General features: G+C 36.2%; 2 protein-coding genes across 2 annotated transcripts in view; both read right to left on the reverse strand.

Annotated features, from left to right (window-relative positions):
- Positions 1 to 23,100, reverse strand: part of LOC108735520 — a 198,478-nt gene that overhangs the window by 18,870 nt on the left and 156,508 nt on the right. Inside the window, exon 5 of the mRNA XM_025981239.1 lies at positions 20,910 to 21,135. Within this exon, the coding sequence (XP_025837024.1) occupies positions 20,910 to 21,135 (226 nt within the window). The remainder of the gene's footprint in view (positions 1 to 20,909; positions 21,136 to 23,100) is intronic.
- Positions 32 to 4,267, reverse strand: LOC112906662. Its single transcript, XM_025981237.1, has 2 exons — positions 3,418 to 4,267; positions 32 to 1,202 (listed from the first exon to the last, which is right to left on the reverse strand). Exons 1-2 carry the CDS (start codon positions 4,154 to 4,156, stop codon positions 367 to 369), a joined length of 1,575 nt encoding a protein of 524 aa, XP_025837022.1. The 5' UTR covers positions 4,157 to 4,267; the 3' UTR covers positions 32 to 366.

Consider the following 23,100-nt stretch of genomic DNA (forward strand, 5'->3'; position numbering starts at 1 on the left):
ATATGTAGGGATTTAATTTGATAGCATAAACGTTACTCAAAATCGTAGTGTCCTTTTTTCTTATTTATTTACAAGTATATACAGAGCTGATATTTACAAGAAAACATACGCGATCCTCGAACAACCTTCTTCTTTTCAATCTGAACAACGACTCCCTTAACATCAATCACCAACTTCCAAACGCGCTACCTGCTACCCCCATGGGTAGAGTACCATAAAACTATAAATCGTTGTTCGAGCATTCGCTGTCTTTATTCATAACATTTTAAGTAATATCTTATTTTCTATTAATACCTAACTTGACTTTATTAATTAATCCTACACGCTTCCGATACCACATTCGGCCATCCTGTGAGACATCTGCCCTCAGATGTCCTCGTTGACGTCGGAATCGTCGCTGTCATACAATTCACGACCCACTGCTTTATCTTGTACATCATCTTCATTATCTTGGGACCAGGGTTTTATATGATCAGCTGATGCTGACGTTTGCCTTGGGCCTTCGTGGTAACCAATCTTTTCAACAATGTAACGGTCATTACGCAATACCCTTATAATCTGGTATGGTCCGAAATATTTTGGCTGTACTTTCAGACCAGGGCCAAACTGAGTCCTTTTTATTGCCACTAAATCACCTTCTTTATACGTGATGGCCTTCTTGCGTTTTTTATTGAAACTTCGCCGATTTTCCTCCTGGACTTGTGCAATTTTAGTCTTCGCTTCAACCCTTAATTGATCTCGTTGCTCTTCAAACATCTTGATCCATTCATCCTCGATTATCTTTCGAACTTCTGGGTCGTCTTTTAATCGCATGTGTGTACCAAACAGTAAATTAAATGGTGTCTTACCAGTGCTACGACTGGGAGTTGCATTCAGGTATTGCTGGACAATGGTGAGGTACTTATACCACTCGTCGGCCCTTGGTGCTGCTAATTTCGTTAATAATGGTATAATCGTCCTGTTAACCCGTTCGACTTGACCATTACTTCTTGGAACGCCTGTTGTGATTTGTACATTTTCAATATTTTCTTCTTTGCAATACTCCAGAAATGCAGTTGAAGTAAATGCCGTGCCTCGATCGGTAATAATTCTGCGTGGATTTCCAAAGATTACTGCCTGCTTTCTTAATTTGTCTAGTACTTCGGCCGTATCGGTAGAGCGTGTCGTATATAACCATACAAACTTTGAAAAAGCATCTACGACTACAAAGATGTACTTGTACGATTTTTTTGTGGATGGTATTGGGCCTAAATGGTCTACATGAAAAGTATCTAACGGAACACTACCTTTATTGATCGGATTGAGAAATCCCTCTTGCTTACCACCCTTTCTTTCACTTAGTATACAGTTTATACAATTACTTACTACTTGTTCCACTATCTTACGAATATTCTTAAACCAAAATTCTCTTAAGACTAACGCTTCGGTTTTATTAATACCAAAATGTCCACGTTCGTGGGCGCGTCTTACAATCTGATATTGCATACAACTAGGAATAACAATCAAAGGTTCGTCATTTACAATCTTATACAATAAGTCATTTCTAAATTCATAATCATTACATTTACTATTTTGTACAGAATTTACAATCTTTTGTATTTGTTCGTCACTACTTTGTGCCTTTTTGAGCTTTACAATTATACCTTCGTCACACTCGTTTAACAATAGGGCACAAGGCAAGGGATGTCTGCTTAACGCATCAACATGAGACATTTGTTTACCTAATCTGTGTACAATGGTATATTGAAACTCTTCTAGTAATAATGCCCATCTAGCTACTCGTACACATAGATCTTTTTTATTCATTGTCATCGTAAAAGCTTGGCAATCTGTGACAATAGTGAAGGAAATGCCAAGTAAATAGACCCTAAATTTCTTTAACGCTTTTATTACAGCTAAAACTTCTAACTCATAGCTGGTATAATTTTCTTCCGCCGCCGTCGTTTTACCACTAGCGAAATAGACGGGATGAAATTTATTGTCTCCTAAATCTTTTTGTAGCAGAATTGCTCCAAACCCAAAACGGGATGCGTCAGTGTGCAATTCCGTTTCTCTACCTAAATGGTACAATTTCAAAATAGGACCCCTACAGAGTACCGATTTTAATGTGTTAAATGCTTCGGCCTCCGCTGGACCGAAATGAAACTTTACGTTCGCCCTCAATAAATTGGACAATGGGCGTGCTATCAACGAGTACCTAGGAACAAACTTTCTAAAATATCCGGTCAGACCTAAAAAGCTTTGAACATCTTTAACATTGTTAGGTACCGGGAATTTCAAAACAGCGGCAGTCTTATGCGCGGATGGCTTTACTGTCCCCTTTTCAACTACATGTCCTAAATATTCTATCCTTTCTTGTAAAAACTGGCACTTCTTCCAGTTTATTACCAAACCGAATTGACCTGCAACATCTAGCACTAACTTCAACCTTGACAACGCTTCATCGTGATTTACAGCCAATACAATTAAATCGTCCATATAAGTTAAAATTATTCTCTTAGCTATTAAATCTTTGAAAACTGCATTAATAAATTTCTGAAAAATTGACGGAGAATTACATAGGCCGAAAGGGACTTTTAAAAATTCAAATTGACCATTTGGTGTGACAAAAGATGTAAACTTTATGCTTTCCTCGTCAACAGGTACATGAAAAAAACCGTTTTTGAGATCTACCGTGCTAAAAATCGTTGCATCATTAAGTAGGTCCAATTGATCCTCGATCAGTGGCAAAGGATATCTATCTTTAATAATTTTTTTATTTAGAGCTCTATGGTCAATGCAAATGCGTGTTGAACCATCTTTCTTTTTTTACTAAAACTATTGGACTCGCATACTCCGAGTCCGATGGACGAATGATCCCTTCTTCAACCCATAAATTAATAATTTGATCTACTTCTTTGCGTTCAGGCGGAGATAAACGTCGTGGGCGCGAATAAACTGGTATGTCATCTTTTAGAATTATTTTCATTTTTACATTAACTTCACGGGATTTTTCTGGCTTGTAATTATGGACTAACTCTTCTATCTGCATACGGTAATGACTGTTTGTTACGTTGGATAAATCTAATTCGTTCGAGTCCTCCACGGCGTTAATATGAAAAATTTCAGGAGTACTGAAATCGGTTGAGGACTGGCTTTCAATTTTGGATATGGTTATTTTCCCCTCTCTAATATTTAGATCAACTTGATTAAGAAAATCCGTACCTATCAGAACTCCTAACTTTAGAATCGTACTTGGAACTACGTGAAATCTTACATTATTAAATCTTGCATTATCAATTACTATGTCAGCATTGAACTCTCCTAACGTTTCGTTACCGCTTGACCCAATACCATCAAACTTAACACTAGACTTAATTAAACGAGGTGAACCTATTCTAACATATTCGTCTGTCCTAATTAATGTAATATCGCTACCTGTGTCGATGAGCGCAGTGAGTTTGACGTCCGTTATGGTGATTTCCTTTGTATGCTTCGTGGTGTGATTCCTTGAAATGCTGTTGGTCTTCTGGGTGTTTGTGGGTTTTGGTACCGAACTACCGCACTTAATCGCAATGTGCCCGTACTCATTACACTTAAAGCACTTTAATCCTTTTTGTTTATTCGGGCACTCCGATTTAAAATGACCTTTGTCACCACACATATGACACCGTTTCACATTCGATACGCTTTGAAGTCCTAGCCTGCTTTTCTCCCCTGTGGAAACGCGTTTTATGGTGTCTTCTTTCTTGTCCTGGATCTTCCTGTGGGACTTCATCTCGCTCTTCATATCTTCAAATTGAGAAAACCTTTCCTTCAGTTGTCGGATAGTTTTCGCTCCATATAAAATAGATTTCTCAACTGGGTCTTCTGGTATTCCCTCTATTATGTACTTTATTACGGTTCGAGGTTCCAGATCCGCTTGGCTGGCTATCTCGAGCATCTTATACGTATACTCTTGATACGTTTCGTCGTTCCTTTTATTTCGCCTGGATAACTCGCGGTGAACCTTGTAGCTATCCACCACTTCCTCAAACTCGCTTTTTAGCGCGGATTTTAGACTTTTCCAAGTCTTACCGCATTTTTCGTATCGGACGAAGAGCTTGGCTGAACCAGTGAGAAGACGTTTTGCATAAGCCACCTTCTGAACATCAACCCACTGACACAATTCTGCCATCTCCTCGAAATCATCCAACCACCGAGTGACGCTTAGTTTTTCATCACCACTGAACTTTTCTAATGATTCTTCCACATCTCGAAAAGTCAGGGATACTTGTTCACGTGTTTGCTTCCGTCGGCAACCCGTCTTAGTCGCTTTGGGAACGTCTTCGTCATCTTCTTCGTATTCACTTTCGTTATCTTCTTCGTCTTCACCTGGTTCGACATAATCATTCGTAATAGCCTCATTGTTCATCATCAGTGCAGTTCGGAGTCGCTCCTGTAATTCCTTTTTGCTTCCTTGCGTAGACAGCTCCAATTCTTCCAACTTTTTCCGTAAATCTGCCATCTTCATCTTCACGATATCGCCCTGGTTATCACTCATGATTCCAAACTTCTTAAATAGTTTGCAACAATTTCTAATTGTTCAAACTCTGATGAACCACTCGCGATATACAACTAATATGCCTTTCTTCTTTTAAACACTACCGATTAGCAATCTTTTCAATCTGAACAACGACTTCCTTTAACATCAATCACCAACTTCCAAACGCGCTACCTGCTACCCCCATGGGTAGAGTACCATAAAACTATAAATCGTTGTTCGAGCATTCGCTGTCTTTATTCATAACATTTTAAGTAATATCTTATTTTCTATTAGTACCTAACTTGACTTTATTAATTAATTCTACACGCTCCCGATACCACATATGGCCATCCTGTGAGACATCTGCCCTCAGATGTCCTCGTTGACGTCGGAATCGTCGCTGTCATACAATTCACGACCCACTGCTTTATCTTGTACATCATCTTCATTATCTTGGGACCAGGGTTTTATATGATCAGCTGATGCTGACGTTTGCCTTGGGCCTTCGTGGTAACCAATCTTTTCAACAATGTAACGGTCATTACGCAATACCCTTATAATCTGGTATGGTCCGAAATATTTTGGCTGTACTTTCAGACCAGGGCCAAACTGAGTCCTTTTTATTGCCACTAAATCACCTTCTTTATACGTGATGGCCTTCTTGCGTTTTTTATTGAAACTTCGCCGATTTTCCTCCTGGACTTGTGCAATTTTAGTCTTCGCTTCAACCCTTAATTGATCTCGTTGCTCTTCAAACATCTTGATCCATTCATCCTCGATTATCTTTCGAACTTCTGGGTCGTCTTTTAATCGCATGTGTGTACCAAACAGTAAATTAAATGGTGTCTTACCAGTGCTACGACTGGGAGTTGCATTCAGGTATTGCTGGACAATGGTGAGGTACTTATACCACTCGTCGGCCCTTGGTGCTGCTAATTTCGTTAATAATGGTATAATCGTCCTGTTAACCCGTTCGACTTGACCATTACTTCTTGGAACGCCTGTTGTGATTTGTACATTTTCAATATTTTCTTCTTTGCAATACTCCAGAAATGCAGTTGAAGTAAATGCCGTGCCTCGATCGGTAATAATTCTGCGTGGATTTCCAAAGATTACTGCCTGCTTTCTTAATTTGTCTAGTACTTCGGCCGTATCGGTAGAGCGTGTCGTATATAACCATACAAACTTTGAAAAAGCATCTACGACTACAAAGATGTACTTGTACGATTTTTTTGTGGATGGTATTGGGCCTAAATGGTCTACATGAAAAGTATCTAACGGAACACTACCTTTATTGATCGGATTGAGAAATCCCTCTTGCTTACCACCCTTTCTTTCACTTAGTATACAGTTTATACAATTACTTACTACTTGTTCCACTATCTTACGAATATTCTTAAACCAAAATTCTCTTAAGACTAACGCTTCGGTTTTATTAATACCAAAATGTCCACGTTCGTGGGCGCGTCTTACAATCTGATATTGCATACAACTAGGAATAACAATCAAAGGTTCGTCATTTACAATCTTATACAATAAGTCATTTCTAAATTCATAATCATTACATTTACTATTTTGTACAGAATTTACAATCTTTTGTATTTGTTCGTCACTACTTTGTGCCTTTTTGAGCTTTACAATTATACCTTCGTCACACTCGTTTAACAATAGGGCACAAGGCAAGGGATGTCTGCTTAACGCATCAACATGAGACATTTGTTTACCTAATCTGTGTACAATGGTATATTGAAACTCTTCTAGTAATAATGCCCATCTAGCTACTCGTACACATAGATCTTTTTTATTCATTGTCATCGTAAAAGCTTGGCAATCTGTGACAATAGTGAAGGAAATGCCAAGTAAATAGACCCTAAATTTCTTTAACGCTTTTATTACAGCTAAAACTTCTAACTCATAGCTAGTATAATTTTCTTCCGCCGCCGTCGTTTTACCACTAGCGAAATAGACGGGATGAAATTTATTGTCTCCTAAATCTTTTTGTAGCAGAATTGCTCCAAACCCAAAACGGGATGCGTCAGTGTGCAATTCCGTTTCTCTACCTAAATGGTACAATTTCAAAATAGGACCCCTACAGAGTACCGATTTTAATGTGTTAAATGCTTCGGCCTCCGCTGGACCGAAATGAAACTTTACGTTCGCCCTCAATAAATTGGACAATGGGCGTGCTATCAACGAGTACCTAGGAACAAACTTTCTAAAATATCCGGTCAGACCTAAAAAGCTTTGAACATCTTTAACATTGTTAGGTACCGGGAATTTCAAAACAGCGGCAGTCTTATGCGCGGATGGCTTTACTGTCCCCTTTTCAACTACATGTCCTAAATATTCTATCCTTTCTTGTAAAAACTGGCACTTCTTCCAGTTTATTACCAAACCGAATTGACCTGCAACATCTAGCACTAACTTCAACCTTGACAACGCTTCATCGTGATTTACAGCCAATACAATTAAATCGTCCATATAAGTTAAAATTATTCTCTTAGCTATTAAATCTTTGAAAACTGCATTAATAAATTTCTGAAAAATTGACGGAGAATTACATAGGCCGAAAGGGACTTTTAAAAATTCAAATTGACCATTTGGTGTGACAAAAGATGTAAACTTTATGCTTTCCTCGTCAACAGGTACATGAAAAAAACCGTTTTTGAGATCTACCGTGCTAAAAATCGTTGCATCATTAAGTAGGTCCAATTGATCCTCGATCAGTGGCAAAGGATATCTATCTTTAATAATTTTTTTATTTAGAGCCCTATAGTCAATGCAAACGCGTGTTGAACCATCTTTCTTTTTTACTAAAACTATTGGACTCGCATACTCCGAGTCCGATGGACGAATGATCCCTTCTTCAACCCATAAATTAATAATTTGATCTACTTCTTTGCGTTCAGGCGGAGATAAACGTCGTGGGCGCGAATAAACTGGTATGTCATCTTTTAGAATTATTTTCATTTTTACATTAACTTCACGGGATTTTTCTGGCTTGTAATTATGGACTAACTCTTCTATCTGCATACGGTAATGACTGTTTGTTACGTTGGATAAATCTAATTCGTTCGAGTCCTCCACGGCGTTAATATGAAAAATTTCAGGAGTACTGAAATCGGTTGAGGACTGGCTTTCAATTTTGGATATGGTTATTTTCCCCTCTCTAATATTTAGATCAACTTGATTAAGAAAATCCGTACCTATCAGAACTCCTAACTTTAGAATCGTACTTGGAACTACGTGAAATCTTACATTATTAAATCTTGCATTATCAATTACTATGTCAGCATTGAACTCTCCTAACGTTTCGTTACCGCTTGACCCAATACCATCAAACTTAACACTAGACTTAATTAAACGAGGTGAACCTATTCTAACATATTCGTCTGTCCTAATTAATGTAATATCGCTACCTGTGTCGATGAGCGCAGTGAGTTTGACGTCCGTTATGGTGATTTCCTTTGTATGCTTCGTGGTGTGATTCCTTGAAATGCTGTTGGTCTTCTGGGTGTTTGTGGGTTTTGGTACCGAACTACCGCACTTAATCGCAATGTGCCCGTACTCATTACACTTAAAGCACTTTAATCCTTTTTGTTTATTCGGGCACTCCGATTTAAAATGACCTTTGTCACCACACATATGACACCGTTTCACATTCGATACGCTTTGAAGTCCTAGCCCGCTTTTCTCCCCTGTGGAAACGCGTTTTATGGTGTCTTCTTTCTTGTCCTGGATCTTCCTGTGGGACTTCATCTCGCTCTTCATATCTTCAAATTGAGAAAACCTTTCCTTCAGTTGTCGGATAGTTTTCGCTCCATATAAAATAGATTTCTCAACTGGGTCTTCTGGTATTCCCTCTATTATGTACTTTATTACGGTTCGAGGTTCCAGATCCGCTTGGCTGGCTATCTCGAGCATCTTATACGTATACTCTTGATACGTTTCGTCGTCCCTTTTATTTCGCCTGGACAACTCGCGGTGAACCTTGTAGCTATCCACCACTTCCTCAAACTCGCTTTTTAGCGCGGATTTTAAACTTTTCCAAGTCTTACCGCATTTTTCGTATCGGACGAAGAGCTTGGCTGAACCAGTGAGAAGACGTTTTGCATAAGCCACCTTCTGAACATCAACCCACTGACACAATTCTGCCATCTCCTCGAAATCATCCAACCACCGAGTGACGCTTAGTTTTTCATCACCACTGAACTTTTCTAATGATTCTTCCACATCTCGAAAAGTCAGGGATACTTGTTCACGTGTTTGCTTCCGTCGGCAATCCGTCTTGGTCGCTTTGGGAACGTCTTCGTCATCTTCTTCGTATTCACTTTCGTTATCTTCTTCGTCTTCATCTGGTTCGACATAATCATTCGTAATAGCCTCATTGTTCATCATCAGTGCAGTTCGGAGTCGCTCCTGTAATTCTTTTTTGCTTCCTTGCGTAGACAGCTCCAATTCTTCCAACTTTTTCCGTAAATCTGCCGTCTTCATCTTCACGATATCGCCCTGGTTATCACTCATGATTCCAAACTTCTTAAATAGTTTGCAACAATTTCTAATTGTTCAAACTCTGATGAACCACTCGCGATATACAACTAATATGCCTTTCTTCTTTTAAACACTACCGATTAGCGGCTTCACGTTACACTATCGATATCCCGGACGAGCCCCCAAAATATGTAGGGATTTAATTTGATAGCATAAACGTTACTCAAAATCGTAGTGTCCTTTTTTCTTATTTATTTACAAGTATATACAGAGCTGATATTTACAAGAAAACATACGCGATCCTCGAACAACCTTCTTCTTTTCAATCTGAACAACGACTTCCTTAACATCAATCACCAACTTCCAAACGCGCTACCTGCTACCCCCATGGGTAGAGTACCATAAAACTATAAATCGTTGTTCGAGCATTCGCTGTCTTTATTCATAACATTTTAAGTAATATCTTATTTTCTATTAGTACCTAACTTGACTTTATTAATTAATTCTACACGCTCCCGATACCACATANAGAGAGTATTAAATAGAAATATAAGCTATAAAATGAATTTTGTGAAAAAACAAATAAATTTGCCGATTCAAAGAGCTATATACATATACATATATTAATATACATACAAAAAAAATGTGACGTGATACGTTAAAACAAAGTTTATATTTGCAAAATATAGGTCAACATTTGCATTCTTAAGATAAATTTATACAAAAAACTTTTTTATCGCAGACCTGTGTTATATTAGCGTCACGTATAACACTCCCGCACGTGCCAACCTTTTTGGCCATAATTATTTTATCTAAAATTTGGCGTAGTTGGTTTGGTACTTCCATGTAAACTTCCTCTTCTAATTCGTCATTCAGGTATGTGGTGACGACATCCATCTGATGGATTTCTAGACCCAATTCCGCTGAAACTGCAGCTAGTAGTTTAATTGATGAGGATCAATACCACGGGAGAATAGGTTTAGTGGAAATCCTCCCCTGGCCGTTGTGAGCAGCCCTTTGCAACAAGTCTGTCTTTCTTGCGCTCCTGATTTTCTATGGTTTTTGTACTGAATGCAAAACGATTCCCGATAACTTTTCGATTTCGGGGTCGTAACACAATTTCCTATGTACCATTTTTAATCTGAGCTAAAAATTCATCTTCAATAGCAGTTTGCCATATATTCACTTCATTTGTTACTTTTGCCTCATCCCATAATATTGGTTCGTCTGTTGCCATGTAGGCACTTAATATGTCGTCTTCTGATGTAATGGACTTTCTTGAATCTTCTTCATTTTCACTAGTTTTTTCGCTGTCTTTTCTAGCGTCATCATATGTTGTAGATGGATACTGCTTGCGTGGTCTTCCTACTGTTCCACTACGTACCAATTTCGGGCGTCCTCTTCCTCGTTTTGGAGTTTCTAGACTTTTCCTTGAATCTTCTTTATCTTATATTTCTCCCTTTGGGGATAACGGATCTTCTCGTACTTCTTCAGTAATCTCGTTTATGTCAACTTGAACTTCATTTTCGTTAACGGTTTCTTCAAGAATTTCTTTGTATTCATGTCTAAATGCTGATTCGCTCATAAATTTGACATCTCGACTTACAATAATTTTCTTAGTTTTTGGGTCATGAATACGATATGCTTTGGATTCCAAATCGTAATCCATAAAAATGCCCTCTTCGGAACGTGAGTCAAATTTACCTTTATTTGAACTCTTATATTTGTAGAATACCTTTGATCCGAATATTTGCATATAAGCAACTGTGGGGGTTTTCCCTTTCCATAATGTAAACGGTATTTGTCCCTTTAATGCTGCTGTAGGACATCGATTTCGAATGTAATTTGCGGTGTTAACCGCCTCAGCCCAAAATGTAGGTGGACACTCGACTTGCCGCATTATACATCGTGCCATGTCCAATAAGGTCCTGTTCTTCCACTCTGCGATGTAATTTTGCTGAGGTGTATCCGGAACCGTCAGCCTTCTTCTAATAACATTCTTCTTCAGAAATGCATAGAATTCACCATTCACATATTCGCGCCCGCTGATTGAAGTGTCTTAATTGTTTTCCCTGTAAGAGTTTCGACTTCTGCTTTATAGTTTTTAAAGACGAAAGAGGACTTCGTTTTTGTTTTTCACAAAGTAAACCTCGCACCATCGCGACTTATCATAGATAGACGTTACGAAATATCGTTTACCCGCGAATGATTGGTATCTCATCGGACCACACACGTCCGTATGAACAATTTCGAGTAAGTCACTTGTGCGATTTTCACAACCTTTAGGGTATACCGATAGTAAATTTGTGCGAAGCTCTGATACATAGAATACTTTTTCGATATCTACTTGTCGCTCTTCATTGCCGGTGTTCACTGAGATGTTTACTTTTCCCGTACCGGTTATTTGAGTACTGTTGTTATTGACTAAATTTAATTCACTGTTTAACGGCATAAATGTTTTAAAGAACTTCTTCTGGTTACACATGTGCCCCGTACATCCGCTATCAATACACCATACTGTCTTAGACGGTTGACTCAACATCACTTCTTCAGTGGTAGTACTTAACATTCCTGAAAGATTGCTTCTTTGTTTAGAGTCTTTCTTAATTTCCCGACGTTGCACACTTTGGTTTTGTTTTCTCGACACGGTAGTTTTACACTCTCGCGCGATATGCCCGTATCGACCGCACCTATAACATTCGACTTTTTTAGTCCTTTGAACTCGATCTTCGAATTTAGCTTTAAGGGGTATTTGTGCCCCATTTCGATTGATGAACATCACTACGTGATCGGTCGGATTAGAATTGTGGGCTTCGTAGTCTTCGATTATCTTCACCTTCAAAACTTCTGTCGTGGCAGATCATCTCGAGATTCAATTGCTGTGCGAAACATAGAAAAAGAATCTGGCAGACTATATAGCAGTAGGATTGCCAGTAATTCATCTATGACCACTAAACCAATTTCCTTGAGTTTCTTGACGGCCTCAAAAAACTCTGAGATGTGTTTTCGCAAGTCGTCATTCTCTTGCATTCTCGTGAGCACTAACCTATTCAGTACAGATGCTTTTCGCGCTGGTCCACTGGATTGGTGCATAGACATTAACTTATCCCAAATTTCCTTTGATGTCTCTAAACCATCGAGCGCTATTAGTTCGCTCGGACTTACAGCTAACAAGACGTCGAACTCAGTTTTACCGTCCGCTTTCAACCATGCTTCATAATTTGCGTCGGTAGTCGCCGGTTTCGGCAAGGTACCAGATACATAATCCCACAAGTCATTTTTCTTTAGGATTGCTCCCATGTGTATTTTCCATGTATCGTAATTATCACCAGTCAGCTGATCAATTTTAATTGCTGCAGTCATTTTGATTTTTCAACCGGAAACGTGTTACCCTTTTAGACCCGAGTTTTTCACTCCGAATTGCTATTCTCTAGTTATTGCCATCTGTGGGCTTTTTGCCTGAGCCAATAACCTGTTGTTGTTTGAATACAGTGGATTTTTGTATTGTATTTTAATACATATAAATCAAGATAAACCAAAAACGATGAACAAAGAAATAAAAGCAATATAATACTTATAAGTGTAAAACGTAGAAAAAAGAAAGGGTTTAAATAAACGGAAATAAATGATAACGATAACGTGGTAACACAAACGACACGCACAATAACCAGAACAGTAATTTTTACACACTAACTCGCCATGTCACGTCACGTACGCCAAGGGGTATAAAATCGATAAAAACACATGAAGTCAATTCAGCAACCACTTGCCTGATTAGTGGCGTCGCTCACGGACTTTGCGGTCATTTCCTTAACAGAAACCGTGCAGGAGGAATCATAATAAAATTGTCTGCAGGCAGTGGATAAATTTGGGAAATATTATAAACTCTTGGTTGTAGGATAGGTATTTTGACAATGTATACAACCAACTGAGAAGTATTCAGGTATTGCTTCGGAAATGTGTTAAACAGATGTTATTTGATTTCAGAAAGGGTATAAAGAGAAATTAATTCGAGCTCTATGAGATTATTACTGAAACTAATTGACCTTTCTATTAAGAAAACAATTTCTATCAAAACGTTCAGAATATTAAGACAGGACTGTGCATTTCTGTATTTTCTTAATGTTCTTTCATTTATATTGGTTGGATATAGTATGTGCGAAACTAGTAAATTAATTTTGTCGTTAGTTATGTTTTCTTAAATTTCATGAAGGTCGTTGTCATCAGGATTACCAATAATGTATTGTATAGCTGTTCCAAGAAGGTTTATAAGTCCTTTCTTTGTGCGTAACGTTAGTAGTAGTAATTTTATAATAGTAAAGTTGTTCGAAATACAATGAGCCTTGTTTGATTATTTCAATCATTTGCTGAGTCGTCTCATTCCTATACTCTAAGAATATGTCAGTTTGTGCAATGTTTAAATATGTTAAATACAGAGTGGAATTATTTATATAAAAATAGAAGGAATGATAATGATTTATGTAGCTGCCTAATTCAAATGGTTCTTTATGATACCCATTTTTGCTGTTAACTGGCTCGACTTAAAAGAACAGGCTTAGGGTCCATACAGTCCTGCGAATGATAAAAATTTCTTATTGGTCTCACATATTTTAAATGTCTCCCTGTAATATTTTCCTTATTTAACGTCTCCCTGTAATATTTTCCTTATTTAACAATATAAGTGATGTGTCCATTTGTGAAATGTTTTTTATTTTCTTAAATTTATTTTTAAGTTTGTTCTGGTTTTTAGTTTTTATAAAGACTGTTTCTGAATTTTCAATTTCTGGCATATCTCTGTTTTCATTCGTTTTCCGAACACGATTTTCTCCTATCTCCTTTTGTTTTGCGTAAAGTTCTTCGTAAAACTTCATTAGCTCATTTCTTTTGTATTCATTAAGGTCTGCATAAATATTTAAACTTGCTTCTATACGTAAAGGATCGATGTCATCATATGGTTCATACAAAATTTCAAAAGGGGTAAATTGTAAAATTGTGAAATATATCGAATTATTATATAGAAATACAGCTGTTTGCATGATTTCTAGTAATGGTTCTGGTTGCTTTCTATTTTGCAAAGTTCTTGTTTTGTCGAGAATGGTTGAGTGGAATCTTTCAGCGAGTGAATTGCTAATTGAATTACCCGGGATAGTGTAATATATTTTAATTTTATTAAAGTCCGTGTATTCTTGCATAAGCCTGTTATCAAATTCGGTGCCTTTGTCAACAGTGATTTTTTTAGGTTTATTATGATAAAATAATGTCTTAATTTTCTTAAAATGGTTAGTAAGTTTTTATCTTCGATATTATGAATTTGTCCGTATTTGCTAACAAGATACATAATTGTAAGGAAATTTTGTTTGTTGTGGATTATTTCAAATAATCGTTTGGCTAATAATAGTCCTAATTGGTTTATGAGGGTGCCGTTCATATTTGGTTAACAGTTTCTTGAATTGCATTGTGATTACTATTGTCGTAGTTCTTTACTGTTTCTTTATTTTTTACATTAATTATATTTTTCGTACATTTGATAATTTTTGAAGGGTGAACCTTGATATTCTTATTTCAAATAATCTATTAAGGCACTTTCCATTTCTGGATTGTCAAAATAGATTGCTACAGTCTTATTCGGTCGAAAATATTCTTATTCTTACTAAGTCTTGGATATTGTTTTGCATGTTGTTTTTATTTAGAGTGACCTTTAAAAGGGTTTTCGATTTAAAAAGTTGCTTTATATGGATGGAGTACGTAGTTTTGTTTTTAGGAATTAATACACTTTTTGGCAATCGGGACTTGACTTACTTGTTCTTGCCAGTATTCTTCTATTATATCATCAGCATCTTTAAGTGTTTCATCTTCGTCTACATTCGGTATAATAGATAAAGCTTCTAGATCTTCGGCAGTCGTTTCTTGAATATCCAGTTCACAAGTATCCCTTCCGAGTCTACTCAAAGCTCCTTGTTTTCTTTGCCTTTTTTGTAACGGACTTCAAAATCATATTCAGCGAGTCGAATTACCCACCGTTCTAATCTTGAATTCATGTCTTTTGCTGTGGTTAACCATTCTAACGGATGATAATCTGATTCAATAATAAAACGTTTTCCAAATAAATATGGTCTAAAGTGCTTGCAAGAATCAACGACAGGTAGGAGTTCTTTTTCTACAATTGCGCAATTTCTGTCGACTGTATTGAGTGTGCGTGAGTAGAACGCTATAGGTTTTCCATTTTGGGACAAAACGGATTCCAATGGTAATTACTTGCGTCTGTTGTTAATGTAAACGTCTTTGTAAAATCGGGTATGCCAGTAACGATGCGTAGTTAACAAATCTTTGCATTTTCGAAAATCATCTAGATAATTTTTATCTGTAACATCTATTTTCGCATTCTTTTTCAGACATTTTGTCATAGGTTGGATAATTTTGGCAAATTTTTTGATAAATCTTCGGTAATATCCCATAAGTCCTAAAATGGAGTCCTTAGCTACTTCAATTTGGTGAAAACCTTAGGGAAGGTCCAGAGTCGAAAAATAGGTACATCTTCCTCAATTGTCGAGAATTTCCTCAATTTTCGGCATGGGATCATCTTCCACAGTTTTTTCAATAAGACGTAGGTAGTCAGTAACAAGTCGGTATTTCCTTTCTCCACTAGCGTCCATCTTTTTTGGAACAATCCAAACAGGAGAGCTGTAGGGGCTAATAGACGGTCTTATACTTCCATCCCTCAAGAACTTTTGAATTTGTTATTGTATTTGTTTCTTCAAATTCTGAGGATGACGATAAGGCCGAACTTAAACAGGTTCATCATTCTTTTTTCTGATGTTATGTTTAACTTGATTAGTAAATTTAACTTATTTGTTAATTCCAATAATTTACACTTTTCTTCTATGTTTAAATGATCCTTTCTTAAAAGATTTTCGATGCTAATATATTGCTTCACGAAAGTGTAATCAAGTTCTTCTAGTTCATCCATAGGGGTAACTTCTACACGGTGTTCAAATATGAATGATTCTTCGGATGTGCTTGGAATAGTTGCAAATCCGTTTTGCACTTCTACAAGAGCGGAAGGAGTATTTAATTCTGGGATTTCTTCTAAAAATACCTGTTCTGGTTAGTATCGACTGGTAAATGCATTTTACAATTTTTCAGCTGAATTTCGATTAGTTGGAAAAATCGTTGGTTATTATGCAGATGAAATGGTATTTCCAGATCGTTTAGGGTTATTGTATTATTTTGGTAGCTAATATATTTGCTCCTAATTGTTTCAAATCGTTGGTTCTTATAAGTGCATCGAATTTTTCATGCTACTTCATAATTCTAAGTTGAATTGGGTTGTATATATTTATACCTTCCAATAAAAGGTAATAAAGATTATATTTTTCGCTCCTAGAAACTGTTGCAGATTTTACTGTAAAAGGTTGTCCAAAAATGTACTTGTCAGGAAAACAAAATGCAATGTCAGGGTTGAATTATAGAATATTCTGCGTCAGTGTCAATTAAAATTTTTAAACCGTTGGGCAATATAATAAATGGCAATTTTGGTATACTAGCGGCGTTATTTAGGTCAACTATGTCGTCGGATCTGAAGAGGTTGTCTGTTGAAAATTTTCGTGTTCGTGTTCATAATTATCTTCAGTGTCGTAGTTTTCCACATTTTCTTCAAACTCAAATTCCTGTTTTGTTTCGGTATAGATTTGCTCTTCCATATTTGCTAATATTTCAGAGATGCAAAGGATTATGATAAAATCTTGGTTGCGAGGCAGACGGCTGATTGAAAGGACGTCGAGTAAATTGAGAAGCTGCAGCTGTAAACATTGTGGGATTAGCTTTTACGTCATTATGATGGTTTTGGTAATTCAAAACTCGTGACATGTATGCTTCATTGTCGAGAGCGCGACATTCTTCAAATGCATCTTTGAGTATTCATTGAGCGACAAGGATCTCCAATTCCGGCTCTAAATAGTATTAAAGCTTTCTCTTCATACATTTTTGATTTTATTATTAAACTGTCTTTATCATTTAAACGAATAAAGTCTAACAGGTTAGTTAATTTTTCCTCTACTTGGTCATAATATTAGGAATAACTCCAATTACATCGTGTTAGTTATAATTCTAAAATTAGTTCAAAACGGGGGTCACCATATTTTTCTATCTTCTTCCAAGAGTACCAATTGTTGACAATGTTTGTACTAATATATCGAGCAGCATTGACAGTAATACGAATCACAATCGGATCCAGTAAAGCTACAGTTTTGGTAGATGGAACGTTGTCGCCATGAATAGAACAATAATGTTCTGCCTTGGTTATAAAATTTGGAAGTCCATAAGGTTCACCAGAAAATTCGGGGACCGTACATATTTGGGTGAAGAAAAACTTTGACGTCGAATATTATTCTCGATGTCGAAATCAGATTCGGAAAGAGACATTTACAGTTTGGTTGCATACAAGCAAAAAATAAAGGAATAATCAAAAGATACTTACAAGCTTAGGTAAAGAAAGGTGATAACACGACGCATTTCCTTTCCGACAGAGGTTCCTGAAGATGTTCCTTTCCACGAAAAGTCTCCCGAAGATGGAATTTCTTCCACAGAGACTTCGAATCGGTATAACCGAAACTGAACTTTCGCGACGTTTTCAATTCTTTTTCGCGATAAAACCACTATAAAGACGCCGTTACCGATCCTGTTCACAGTGCCAGTTATTTTTGTTTAAAACAAAAACCCGTTTTTAAAAACAGAAAAGCTTCATTTAAACAAAGTATGAAAAGTGACTCACAAAGGAGGTGTCTTGAGGACCAATACACTTGTATAAGTGAAGAAGTAATTTTGGAGTGTTAATATATATATAATAGAGTGTTTATGCAATATACTAGCACAATATTTTAATAAGCTCTTAAACTGTGAAGAACCGAAAGAGAGGTTTGACAAAATTGAACCAGAATACGTGTTCAAGGACTCAGATCCACCTGATTTGTCAGAGATCCAACAAATCATAAAAAACCTAAAAAATGATAAAGCCCCAGGGGAGGACTCTATTGTGGCTGAAATGTGGAAACATGTAGATACAAAGATGGTCCAAAAGCTGCACAGTGTCATCCAAAACATCTGGATAACAGAGAAGATACCCGAGGAATGGAAAACAGCCCTAATACATCCTATACACAAAAAGGGGGACAGAACGGATGTCAATAATTATAGAGGCATCTCACTGCTTCCAGTAACATATAAAATTCTATCGAAGGCAATACAAAACAGGCTGGATAAACAGCTAGATCACCAATTGGGAGAGTATCAAGGGGGATTCAGGAAAGGCAGATCATGTGCTGAACAAATTCTGAATTTAAAACTCATAATTAATTATAAAAAAATGAGAAACCAAGACATTCACATAACATTCGTGGATTTTAAGAAGGCATATGATTCCGTAGACAGGGAGACCCTTTTCAATACCTTGGAAGAATTTGGCGCTGACAGGAAGACATTGGCTATTACTAAGCAAACTCTTACTGACACAAAATCAAAAATGAAATTTCTAGGAGAAATTTCAGAACCCTTCGAAATCAAGACAGGAGTAAGACAAGGGGATGGACTATCACCACTACTGTTTAACTGTACACTTGAAAAAATTATGAGAGAATGGAGGAAAAAAATGGAAACAGAAGGAATACAGAAAGTCAAGATAGGAAGAAAGAAAGACGGTCTGGAGTTCGATTGTTTGGCATTTGCAGATGATCTAGCGATCTTGGCTGTTAGCTACGAAGACGCAGTAAAGCAAATTAATATCCTAAAGGAAACAGCTGAAAGAGCAGGGCTCCTCATATCTTTCGAGAAAACAGAATACATGACAAATGTTGAGCAAGGCCCCAAATTCCTTGAAACTATATACGGGAAAATAAAGAAAGTCGCAAAATTCAAATACCTTGGAGAAATAATCCAATCGAATGGATTAGATAAAGAAGCCAACATGGCAAGAACAAGAAAAATGGAAACCGCGTTCCATTTGACAAAAAATGTCTATAATAAAAAGTCCATCTCTCGAAATACGAAACTGAAACATTACGACACTGTGATTAAACCAGAAGGCTTATACGCTTCTGAATGCCTGGCGATGAACACAGCCAAACAGTTAGATGAACTCGAGAAGAAGGAAAGGAAGGTAATTCGAAAAATCCTCGGACCAAACTATGAAGATGGTAAATGGAAACTCAAAAGTAACAGGGAACTATACGAGAAAACAGAAAGAATAACGGACACAATGAGGAAGAGGAGAATAACATTCTATGGACACTTGAGCAGAATGAATGATGATAGACTAACAAAACAATTATTTGATTATTTTGATAAAAACCCAAAAACGCATATGCCATGGTTCAAGGGGGTCAAGTCTGACCTGGAGGAAATGGGGATAACAAGGATGGATGTGGACAACAGAGAGGTATTCAGATCAAAGGTTAAAAACTTTGTTGGTTTTCAAGCTAAGCTAAAGAAGAAGACAGGAGGTGTATGGACAGAAGAAAGACGAAAGCAACAAAGCGAAAGGATGAAGGACTACTGGAGGATAAGAGCAAGAGAGAAAAGAAAATCATGAATAGTTGTTTTCCGTGGTCCCTAGATGGCCGGATTCGAAAGAAGAAGAAGAAGAGTGTTTATATACCGTGTTCTGCTGGCATTGCAGGAAATACCTAACATCTTTATTTTATCAGAACAATAGATGTCATTGATCCAATAAACAATTTGTGTATACAATGATCTCATTATTTTAAGAATGCAACGCAGTTGCATAAGTAGTACAATAGTTTCTTTGTATTAAGTCGCAATATATAACTTGCTTACTAAAGAATTTTCGTGAATTTTGTTATCAGATGGGAGTTGTTCTATGCTGTAAGCGGGGAAAAGTTAAGTATCTCTGTATATATATTTTTTATATTATTTTTGATGGTATACCTGGTTATCTACGTATGTAAGGCAAAAAAATGAATTGTATTATATTATTTATTTTCAGTGTTGAACTTTCGTACTACTTTCATCTTTGTCGTTTTATAAACATGAATATTTGTTCGGAAAACAAAATAAATAAACAATAAAAATAACAAATTATCCATATTCTATAATAATTTAACAATAGCACATAATATTGCTATTAGAACGAAAAGTATTCATTGCCTAATTGCACCATTGTTCATAATTTTTTATATTATCCCAGATTAAAAAAACAAAAAAGCTCAATCCGATGAAAAATTTTTAAAAGTAGGGCTATTTTCTCCGCATTAACCGTTTGACGCGGCGCGGCAGCCAGCAATGTTTTATTCACACCGCTAATTACGTTACGTTGTCCGGAATTACTGATCACTTTGGATAGGTCTTTTGGCAATAACAAAAAAATTACTACTTTTTAAAAACAATACTACAAAATATAATGATTTAACTAGCGAACGTCGCCAAATTTATTTCTTAATAATTACAAACAATCGGTGATTAAAAAAAATATTTACTAGGTTCCTGTTGGTTTTAGGAGATTCGTTTTACTTTTTTAATATTTGTTTCGAAGCTACTTTTTAATTTTGGAGTAAAGTTCCTTCGTTCAAGTACATTTACAATTTCTGGAGGTTAATGTGCCAGGTGTCAACTTTTTGCCCAATGCTTACCTTTTAAATTCAAATTAAACTTAATCTCTAAAGATTAGTATTATTATCAGTAACAGGAGTTATACAAGGTTTTAAGAATGTGTTGCCCGTTTTGCTGTAAATGCATACTACGTAAAACTACTGACACCAATGGAGGTAAATTAAAAAAAAAGTAAGAATGCGCAACAATATAAATGAAACGTGCATTAGCTGACTTACCAAATCGGTAAGCTGCGGAATATCTTTCCTTTTGCAGTAAAAAGGTTTATTACTACTGAAAGTAAAGTTATAATTACCTAACAATAACGCCTCCCTCATATCTTTGATGGGCAAACTCTGCACGATACTTTCACGGTCACCACGCCACAGTACTGGAGAAACGGAAGCAATACATTTTACTTTCATTAAACCGCCTTGAAAATGAACACTGCTTAGGGTAAAACGCAGTCCTAATGTCATAGATACGAGACCATCGTTGAAGTATATTGGAGGATAATGTACGAGTATTGAGTTGCCAGTGACCTGAAAATAAAGTTTAATGTTAAATGAAATCTGCGCGTTTATAAATATGAATGCATTGTTTTGACTGTGGTTACTTTTAACACCTAACCTCATTACATTTACAGCGCGCATTTAATTATGTAGAAGAAGCAAGCGTCGTTTTTACGTTTTTTGGTGTACTGTTGTACCGCAGTTTTTAATGAATAAACTCTCAATGATATTAAGAATTTAATTAATATATAAAAACCGAATATTTACAAATAAGTACTAACTAAAACTATCGTAAAACTAAGTAACCAGAATAAACTAAACTAAGTGAACAAAGAAATATATATAATGAAAATATTAAATGAAGAAATGTACAAAGTCTTGACTGGGTTGAAAATGTAACGAATGACTTTTGCTCACTGAGTTCTATTGACTGACTTTTGACAAAGTAAATCGCGCTTATATAAATGTGCTAGTAAACATTATTTACTGATAATATACAACGTATTTATAATACAATAGAGATGAAAAATACCGACGACTAAAACTACTTAACTACCTCAATTTCGGAAAACTAGATGAAGGTTGTAAAATGACCCAAATGGCCGAATATAACTATGAATAACATAGAATTTAAACAAGGAAAATTACAAAAATAGAATAAAACTTTTTTATTATTAAAACTGTTATTCTAAAAATATCGATTCGTCTTTGAGAAAACCGAACATGCCGCTAATATCGGTAGATAAGGGACTAAGGGGTCGCGAATTCAAAGTTCCTCAATTTCAGTTAAAATTGTATAAAATTCTTCAAAGGTTAGATTCGAATTATAACCTACTCATTTTAAGTGTAATTTGGAAGATTTAACCCCCTGTCTCCCAAAGACCTTCGAAATGAGGAGAGAGAGGTGGTATGAAATTCCATTTTACTTTATCCTTATTCAATTGATTTCTTCTCTGCCTTTGATTTTCTTTGACTTTAATAAAATTGTACAAGTTCGTAAGTCCAGAGTTGGCGATTACAAAATTGGTACCGTTGTCCCAGTCCTAGCCACAAATCGCCTAAAACTCGCTAAAAATGCCTCCATGTTTAGTTGAGAAACCAATTCTAAATATATTGCTTTAGCAGCAAAATATAGAAAGAGTCAGATATAAACATTCAAAGGTTTACTGTCGCGGCCTTTTTTATCCTTAATTTTGGCTCTTATGCACTAATGAATAACTTTTTCTATCATTGATTTGCCACAAGGGTTGGTAAGTTGGTCAGTAATAAACGAATGTGTTCATTATTTGTCATCAAAATGTTTAGATGGTAGAATTATTGGGTGCTTTTTTCTATAGTGATAGATATAGCCTTAAACGGCTTCCAACTTGTAGAATACCAGATGGGTCTAAAAATGGATTAGGCCATAGAATTTTGCTTCGCGAAACTACAGGTTTACCTTTACTTCTACTTACTAGATTCGGTGAAATGTTATTATCTTTATTTAAAAGAAGATTACCCCCCAAAATCCAACGTAATTTAGTATTCTGCAATGCAATTTTGTTTTTATCTAAGGAATGTTATCCAATGGATAACAGTTCCCAGAAAATATTAGCCCCTAATAGAATGTCAATTTTGTTACTTATTGCAAACCTAAAATTTTTGTAAATTGGTGAAATCACCTGCTGATGTGATTCCCATTCACTTTGATGCACTACCAATTTAGGAGGTAACTTCGCTGATTGGATGATTTTTAATATATTGTCTGGCAGTTTTTGTAACGATGTGTACGAGTCTTTCTGAATTGGCTGTAAACTGAAAAGGTTTGATACTATAGGGTTGTTCGGAAAGTCATTTCGTTTTTTTTTTGTTGGAAATGAAAGACAGTTTTCGTATAATAAACAAATACTTAATTAAATTATATATTGACCGTTCTGGTCCAACACCTTTGCCATCTTTCTGGTAGTAGCACAATTCCACGCTCATAAAATTTTTGGTCTTTGCTGGCAAAAAACT

This window comes from Agrilus planipennis, unplaced genomic scaffold, assembly GCF_000699045.2.
Source record: "Agrilus planipennis isolate EAB-ADULT unplaced genomic scaffold, Apla_2.0 scaffold9, whole genome shotgun sequence".
In the NCBI taxonomy this organism is placed as follows: Eukaryota; Metazoa; Arthropoda; class Insecta; order Coleoptera; family Buprestidae; genus Agrilus; species Agrilus planipennis.

What these genes read in the sequence shown, in the direction of transcription:
- LOC112906662 (XM_025981237.1), bottom strand. Translation starts at nt 4,156, where the DNA reads ATGGCAGAATTGTGTCAGTGGGTTGATGTTCAGAAGGTGGCTTATGCA. An exon ending in CACTGCGCTCATCGACACAG is followed by an intron (nt 1,203 to 3,417) that starts GTAGCGATATTA and finishes ACATCTTTGTAG; the next exon opens with TCGTAGATGCTTTTTCAAAG.